This window comes from Mycena indigotica (assembly GCF_014461135.1).
Source record: "Mycena indigotica strain 171206Taipei chromosome Unknown Mind.scaff0006, whole genome shotgun sequence".
NCBI lineage: Eukaryota > Fungi > Basidiomycota > Agaricomycetes > Agaricales > Mycenaceae > Mycena > Mycena indigotica.
Genome location: NW_023503005.1, coordinates 14,560 through 22,764, shown reverse-complemented (window position 1 = coordinate 22,764; position 8,205 = coordinate 14,560). Strand labels below are relative to the sequence as shown.

Here is an 8,205-nt window from a genome sequence, read left to right as displayed (position 1 = left end):
CCACGGGATGGTCTTGCTGGCACCGTTGTGCGCAAGCAAGAGCCCCATCACGCGTGGTTCGGCGGGTACGTCCCGCAAAATGCGCTCGCGCGCATTGCGTTCCGCACGACTAGCGGGTGGCTTCACTGCTGGTACATGTTCCTCGTTCGCAAGCCTCAACTCACTGATCTGGCGCTCCAGATCAGCGATCCTTGCCTCAGCGCTCAAACGAGAGCCTTCGACAACGGAACCCATCCGCGACGGGTGTTCGGAGACAGGCAACGTCTCATCCGGGGCTCTAATACCCGGAGAGGATGGCCTCGACGGCGAGAATTTCGCGAAAAAACTCGGCGGCGTCGTTCGACGTTCGATCTTCACGCGCGGCTCACGGTGATGCAACTCTGCAAAGTTTTCGAATGCATCACGCTGCGCGGCTAATTCGTTTTCAGAAAACTCTTCCGAAAACTCTACTGCTCCCCAATTCCTAGGGTCGGGGCCCTTCCCCTTGTTGCGGGAAGGTCCAGCCGAAGGTGGGTGAACAGGCCTTGGGCTGATATGGCCAAGGTGCGTCGATGACCGGAGACTCTGATGTTCGGATGGGGACACATACCCATCATCAAAAGATTGGCGAGACCGCTCGTCAAACTCAATCAATGGCGACGGCGACCTTGAAAATCGCGGGGCGGCACTCACAGACTTGCGACTCGCAGCAAAGCGAGCCTCATCAGCCAGCAGCTGGTGTCGGCGCGCCAACAGGCTGAGCTCCTCAACACTCATGCCATCCATGGCAAGGTGAGTTGTTGACTCAGATTCAAACTGATGTATTGACGAATGTGCTACACTTGTAGGATGAATGACTGGGCTTCGACGCGCGCTCGACAAGCGCGTTGTCATACCAGCACTATCATCGTCAACCGGATCAAGATCCGCGACTGGCGTCCGGCGACCCCAATCGACATCGCCCGAAAGCGCAGGGAACTCAGCAAGCTGAGACTCGGCAAGCCGAGGACTGGCAAAGCCAGGAACACGCCCGGAGGCGGCACGCCGTGAGGCGGGGCGAGAATTCGGCATTGCCGGGACACCGCGACCCATATCACTCACCAAGTGATGGTCGGCTCCACTTGTGGAGCGGGATGACGACAGGCGTGACGTCAAACGAGCAGGGGGCGTCGGGGCAGGAGCGCGACCGGTAGCCACAGCAAGACGGGTTCGATGGGTAGCCATGAGACGTCGGAGGTTGGTCAGGGCAACAGCAAGACGACAGGAAGGGTTGATCAGACCCTCGGAGTCAGTACAGACTGTAAACCAGTAGCGAGCAGTTCAAAATATGTGACGGGGCGCTTACCAAAGCGGGTCCCGGCACACGGGAGACCGAGGGCGGAAGGCCGGCGAGGTCAGGGACGTGATAGAACTGGCGTAAGCTGTAGATTTGACCTCGGAAAAGACTAACTAATACAGAAAACAGCTCCACCTATATAAGTATTTACAAGACTGATGTCATAGTGGAGAGTATGATGAAAAGAATGAGTTCACTGTGGAGTGATGGCGCGCCCCAAGCGCAACTCCAGCGGCATGAGCAATCATATCTTATCTCGGATCGCGCGCACGCGATCCGGGGCCTTACACTTGCGAAGCGCACCTTCTATCCAAAAATGCTCAACGTATTACTCATCGCCTTCCTGCTTGGCAGGCGTAAAGTCGCCTGCTGACATGTCTACCAGCTGACGTGCGTGTGGGCACCAGAAAGCTCAATGGCCTCGAGCTGTGTTGCTAATCTTGTTGGTAAAGCTTCGAATGAGCCCTTCCGTCTGATAACTCACAGCCTGCCAGTGTCCGTTCTGCACTCAACGTCAACAACTCCCCGTACATTTTAACGCTGTGATACTTTGCTCATCGCTCAATGTTTTGTCAGTGGCGTCGAGCTTATTGTGGATGTCGGCGTCAAGGACACGACGACGTGCAAGCCGCTGCAGAATGTTAGCTGTTGTTCACTTGGATACCTTCTTCGCTGACTTGTAACTGCAGGCTATGGTCAAACTTTCAACTTTGGGGTCGTAAGTAGCGTGTTAACTATGAACTTTGGTCTCGTAACTTGTGCGACTGTAGCGAACGCGGTCGGGCAATACAGCAGCACCTCTCTTCGTGGCGCAACCAGGCACCGGCATTTTGACAGTTGCTGATCATCTGCACTTCATCATTCACGACCTTACACTGATGTCACCACGAGCCTCCATGTACTGCTTCAACTTTGACCAGAGCTCCGAGCTCGGACTCACGATGAGCCTGGTTGGAGCACGTCCCCCGGGCCGGATCCATGGTGGCTACCGTGACGGGCCCAGAGTACTGCAGCCAACCAATTGGATGAGTGCTTCATTTGAATTGTCTGTTTCCCTCCCGGTCATCTCACGCATGTCAGAGTCCGCATAGATTCAGCTTAAAAGGCTGTTCGCGACACCCTCTGGCAGATTATCGTCTTACGATTCCCTCAGGATGACAACGACTCGACCCGGGCCCGGGCCCGTTATAACCATTTTCGGAGCCACGGGGGCTGCAAGGTTCGGTCTTTCTCCGATCGGGACGCCGCAAGGCTAACGCACTTGTCACAGGCTCGTCGGTGATCAAAGCAGTAGTGGAGGACGGGACCTTTGCCCCACGGGCAGTAACGCGTAACGTTGACTCAGATGCCGCCAAGAAGCTTGTGGCAGCGGGCGTGCAGGTCGTTCGGGGCGATCTCTTCGATGTCGCGTCGATTAGGGCGGCGGTCAAGGGCAGCGATGTGGTCTTTGGGGCGAGTCCGAGTCAACTTACGCTTGGATGGTGCGTTGCTGAATGGCTTGTCGTTCGTAGGTTACGAACTTCTGGGATCCATCCGTCTTCCCGGGCACGCCGAATGGCATCGGAGAGCTGGAACAAGGCAGGAATTTGGTCGACGCCGCCAGGGCGGAGGGAGTGAAGCTGTTTATATGGAGGTCAGCCGACGCCCGCTGTGTGGACCAAGTACGCGCTGATGTCCCACTAGCGGCTTGCCGAGCTCCAAGAAGCTCTCCAGTGGCAAGTACCCCAACATTTATCATATCGATCGTGCGTCCATCTCTTTGGCGGAGCTCGTCCTGACGGGGGAGCAGACAAAGCGGCCGTTTGGGAGTATCTGAAGGCGTCTGACGTGCCGCATGTTGCTGTCGATACAGCCTATTTTGCGGACAATCTCTGGAAGTCAGTCACTGGCAATTTCGCACACAGCTTGAAGCTTACCGGGCTAAACGACATGCATTCTAGCTTCGCCCTCCAGAAAACGGACGACCCCAACGAACTCATGCTCCCGGTTCCGAAATACCCAGCATCTGCAACGCAGAGCTTCACGTGGGCCAAGCACGACATCGGCCCTGCCGTCGCCGCCATCTTGCGCAACTTCGCAAGCGAGAGGAAGGGCGCCGATATACTTGGGAAGGCGTTTCCCGTCGTCACATTTGTTGAGACGTACCCTGAGGTTGCGCGGAGGATTGGCGAAGGTGCGGAGCTCGTCGGCGTTGGCAGGGAATCTTCATAACCGTATCCCTCTAGTTCTGGGCAAAAAGGTCATTTTTACAACGGTCGACACGTCTGGCCTGGCTGAGCTCGACGAGATGGTATGGCGCGCTTAAGAGCTTGTTGTATACCGACTGATTTGCCTGCTAGTATACATATCAGGCAGATTTGGGCATGTACACAGACACGCCTGTGCCGAATCCAGAGCTCGTCAAGCTTGGTGCGAGGTTTGGGACGTTGGACGAGATGATTCGGGCGGAGATACTGCCGCGGTACAAGTAGCTTGGTTGGATAGCAGCCACAAACAAGTGGTTTCAGTCGCACAGTGGAATGCAAGTCGACGTCGAGGTAGGCTGGCGGCACGTGGACCGTGGTGACGGAATCACACCTCTTCTCCTCCCTCATCGTCCCCCCGGTTGAAGATGCGCGTCTATGCGCGCCCATCCTCCTTCGGCCTGGGCCGTGAGCAGAGGGCGGTGGCGGAGGACCGTGAGAAGGAGTGGAAAGCTCTAGAGAGTATTTATTTCAGAAAAAAACACAGTAGTCTCCGAGGTGACCTGTAAAACACTCAAACTTACGGGGTACCCGGCGCGTTGTGTGGCTTTGGATAGTTGGTTGGCCCCGTGCGGTGCCAGTGAGGCGTGAGCGCCCCGCCCTGTTCAAATCATTCAGTTTTTGGATCGATGGGCGGAAGTAAAGTGAATGATCGACAAAAGCTGCTGAGACAGATTGAAGCGAAACACCACTCGTTAGTAGATGCTCAAAAGACGTTGTATGACAGGACGCACCGCTGCCGCTAGCGGGATCCTGGACCTTCCCGCTCACGATGGTCATTCGGTTCTAACAGCATCCGCGACGCGCGTTATTGTTAGCCCGGGCCAGAAGCTGCGAGTCACGGTCGCCGCTCTGGTCAACAGCGTCCAGGACACATTCAAGACCACAGAGGAGCGCGGTCATAAGAGAGCCGGGCCCCCTCGGAGAAGGTACCGAGCTGGGTTGAGGAATTGAGGAACATTCAAGTTAGCGCTCGCCGCCGCTTAGACGAGTGCATTTGGAGAGACGACCAGCGTACGCGTATTACAGACGAGCTTTATAGTGCTGACAGGCGAAGAAGAGAGCCTGAGCATGGACCAGCACGCAAGAGCGCTTCAGGCTTGCGTTGACCGGAGCCCGGTCCCTGAATGACGGAAGACGGAAGAAAAAAAGCCACGTAAGCGTCACGCGCACGTGGTGATTGATCGGCACGTGTACATGTCACGTCTCGGGCGGCTTGCTCTTTCCCGCATTCTTCTCTGGATCCAAAGCTCGGAACCAGCACAGTCGGCGCCCGCAACAAGCAAGCAAGCCCTGGCCATGGTCCCGCGTCTCCCTCCCGAGCTTATAGACGCGATTGTCGGCCACGTCAGCACCTCTGACAAGGATACACTCAAGGCTTGCGCCGTTACGGGGTCGGTCTTTCGTGCGACTTGCCAGCGGCGGCTGTGGCGCGAATTAGAGCTCACCAACAACCCGCATAATGACGGCTACTCGTACTCTTACTTGCAGGCGGCTACGCGGTTTGCTGCGTATCCACACCTCGCGTCGTATGTTGCTGAGCTGGAGCTGTGGCTTTGTGTTGGGGACGACATGGACACCGCCGAGTCGGTGTTTCACGCACTGCCCTCTGTTCTATCGATCCTTTCGAAGCTTGCGGCTATCGACATTCGGCTGTACTACACTCAGATGGACACCGTCTGGCCCAATCTTCCCGCGGGGTTCACAACGGCCGTTGCGGAGCTCTTAGCGCGCCCTCCCGCCTCTCTCCGGAAGCTCAGGATGTCCGACTTCCTCGTAATCCCACGGGAGGTGATGCACAGTGCGCTCATGGCCTGCCCCACTGTCACGCTCTTCAGGGTGAGCGCAGACGACTTCAGCACACGCACTTCTGTCCCCGAGTCTTGGCACAAGTCACCAATCGAGCGCCTGAAGACGAGCATCTACCAGCTGTGCCGTCCGTTTCTCTCCCTCACGGTCCTGCCCTACACAAAGTCCCTCCGCGCACTCGTGCTCTGCAACTCCGGTGGAAACGTAATGTATGAGCTGTTCACGATCCCCGCGCTCTGCGCCTCGCTCGCCGAGAGCCTGGAATACCTCGCGATCGAGTTTCCCTGTGCGTGTGTCAGTTGTTTTTCTCGGTAGTACCACTCACGCACTTGGATTACAGGCATGGCACACAGCGACAATGTCTCTTACTCCCCCGTTATCGTGCTCCCGCCCCTCCCGAAGCTGCGCTACCTCCAGCTTAGCTTCCACTACATCGACTACACCGCCCAGGGCCCAGCTGTCAGTGTCGCCCCCGCGCTGTCTCCTCACAACGCAGGGCTCGTCCCACTATTCCTTGCAAACTCACTCCCGAGCGTGCCCGCGCTGGCCACCCTTGTCCTGCCCGTCGACGTCCGCGTGAGAGGGTTGAGGATGAAATACGAGCCGCCTGCTGCATTTGCTGTCTTTGACTCGCTCATCTCCGCCTTCCTCGCCCGTGAGGCAACGCGGAATCGGGCGTGCTACATCCCAAAGTTACGCTTCTTCCCCCCGCTGCAGGACGAGGCAAAGGCGCGCGCGGGACTGCACATGGACGCGTTTGCGCGGGCGATGAGGGAGGCGCATCCGCTGAGTGTGCCGCTGGGCTTGGCGGTTGTGGAGAGGGATAGGGAGGGGTGGATCTCCGAGATGGTGGATTTTTGAATGGACCATAACGGGAGGGGCAAAATATGCAAGGAGAAGAACGCAAAGTGCAGTCTATAGACAGTCATTGTGAATTGTGACTTGACCAATTATCTGCCATCGAAAAATGGTGATTACCCTCATTCATTGCGCACTTATCCATGAGCTCGGAGCTCCACTATGTAATTTGCCCTCAATTCGTCAGATACCCGACCTAAGACCTTGATATAGACAGTGGACACAACGCCGCCAGCGGCGAAGACCGCTTGGGTGCCGCAAGTGACACCAATTGCGCTTGTGTGGATTTTACCACATTCCTAAGCATCAGCTTTGAGGTTCGAGCCTGTAACTGGATGTTTCACATCGATCTCACTTCCGCCACAAACCGCCTCCCGCGTGAAACCTGCCTCCTAGCTCGCTCCACAACTTCCTGTACTCAGGCTTTCTTGACCCCCATCATGTCGTCAACCGCCATCCTCCTCCCCTCGCTCTCGCTCTGGGCCCGGTCCCTCGTCACCGCACTCATCGCCCACTCCCTCAGCAAGAACGAGACGCTCTTTGGCACCGCCTTTGCCGCCCTGTTCGCCCCCGCGTCGGCCCCCCGCGAGCTTCACTCTCAACGGCGTGAATGTCGGCGAGGAGTGGTACCGCGCGTGGCTCTACGAGGCTGGTGCCGGCGGTGCATCGTGTGTGGCGCGGCCGACGGTCCAGTTTGAGCGCGTGTTCGAGGCAACGGTGTACGATCCGGCGTTCAAGAAGGTGTGTCTTGACTCATTATGTGTCGGCTGTGTTGGAATGGCTAACGACATGTCGGTTATAGGCCGGCGCCGTCAGCCTGATCTACGCTGCCCCCTGCGCGGGCGGGAACGCGTCGATGCATCTCAGTGTTGCGCGGTTCCCGGAGCTCTGCCCCCACACGCAATTTCGCGGGTACTGCGGTATGTTCCGTCGTCCTTTTGCGTGTGCAGGGGGTGCTGAGTAGCCGTAGACCCGCGCCGCGTCGTTGAGCTGAGCCATATCGTGCCGGAGGGACTGTTCAACGCGACACAAGTTGATTGATTGGGATAGATTACTAGGTACCGTCTTTTCCATTGCCCTTCTACTTCAAATCTAGTTAGTGCGAAATGGAAAAAGCATCGAAGACAACGCACAAGCGCGCATTTGCTCCGTCATTAAACCATATAATAGTCATACCAGTTCCGTCACAGGTTTCCGATCGAAATGCCGGTCGCCGGCCCAAGCGACGCGTTATAACTTGGGCGAACTCAACGGCAAAGCGTTTGTTGGCTGGGAGTACTAGTATGGTGCCGGGGAGGAGCATGAAGGGTGGAAGTGAATCGTCTTGCTGTGCTTTCTTCATAAGCGTCGGCTGCGGCTTCATACTCGCACCACGGCCGTCTGACTCGGGGGTGTCTAAAGTGTTTCCGCCCCGTTGTCCGTACGCGTGTCGACAAGTTGTGCATTCGAAATAAGTGGCTTTGGCCGCGCGGCCTTCGCTTCTTTCGTCCAGGCTGGGAAGGGTACTCCGCGCAGAACCGGCTCCTCAGGCCGCTTGAAGTGCTCTGTCAGTCGTCGCGGCGAGATCAGGCGGCAGATAAGCGAATTCGAAGGATATGGAGGAGTAACGATGGCAGGTCTGAGTCTGTTGGAATGCGGCGAGGTGGAGGAGATATCTGTATGGGAGGCGTAAGTTCGGCTGTGCGAGGGAACGAAAGACCACGCACGCAAAAGCCTGAGGTAGACCGCCTATACCGTCCAACGCGTCGGATCTTGGGGACAAGGCTCGCGGGGATGGCGTTGTTACGAGTCCAGCGGAAGAACGGGAGTCGGGAGGGCCAGCCTGACTCCCTGAGTAGGACGAGTTGGAAGCACAGCCGTCGGCTCTGTTTCAAGAACGCGCCGCTGCAGGGCCTGAACGGGAGCAGCGGTCAGCACTGAGAGCGAACTCTGGATGGCAGAGTCACTGACTCGGGACATAGCCGTTAGTCGCGCCCACAG

The 8,205-nt window shown here is 57.2% G+C and overlaps 4 protein-coding genes across 4 annotated transcripts; 2 read left to right on the top strand and 2 right to left on the bottom strand.

Moving 5' to 3' along the window:
- Nucleotides 1-643: 643 nt before the first annotated feature.
- On the top strand, nucleotides 644-1,029 carry MIND_00655700 (uncharacterized protein; the record flags this gene model as incomplete). Its single annotated transcript, XM_037363284.1, has 2 exons — nucleotides 644-771; nucleotides 828-1,029. Exons 1-2 carry the CDS (start codon nucleotides 755-757, stop codon nucleotides 1,027-1,029), a joined length of 219 nt encoding a protein of 72 aa, XP_037218928.1. The 5' UTR covers nucleotides 644-754.
- A 2,697-nt stretch (nucleotides 1,030-3,726) lies between these two features.
- On the bottom strand, nucleotides 3,727-4,338 carry MIND_00655600 (uncharacterized protein; the record flags this gene model as incomplete). Its single annotated transcript, XM_037363283.1, has 4 exons — nucleotides 3,727-4,013; nucleotides 4,083-4,159; nucleotides 4,216-4,223; nucleotides 4,293-4,338. 4 exons carry the CDS (start codon nucleotides 4,336-4,338, stop codon nucleotides 3,935-3,937), a joined length of 210 nt encoding a protein of 69 aa, XP_037218927.1. The 3' UTR covers nucleotides 3,727-3,934.
- Nucleotides 4,339-4,773: 435 nt separating this feature from the next.
- MIND_00655500 (ULP-PROTEASE domain-containing protein) lies at nucleotides 4,774-6,228 on the top strand (the record flags this gene model as incomplete). Its single annotated transcript, XM_037363282.1, has 2 exons — nucleotides 4,774-5,653; nucleotides 5,708-6,228. The coding sequence occupies exons 1-2, from the start codon at nucleotides 4,858-4,860 to the stop codon at nucleotides 6,226-6,228; spliced, it is 1,317 nt and encodes a 438-aa protein (XP_037218926.1). The 5' UTR covers nucleotides 4,774-4,857.
- Nucleotides 6,229-7,047: 819 nt separating this feature from the next.
- On the bottom strand, nucleotides 7,048-7,588 carry MIND_00655400 (uncharacterized protein; the record flags this gene model as incomplete). The annotated part of the gene is made up of 2 exons (XM_037363281.1): nucleotides 7,048-7,309; nucleotides 7,359-7,588. The coding sequence occupies 2 exons, from the start codon at nucleotides 7,586-7,588 to the stop codon at nucleotides 7,048-7,050; spliced, it is 492 nt and encodes a 163-aa protein (XP_037218925.1).
- Nucleotides 7,589-8,205: the final 617 nt, after the last annotated feature.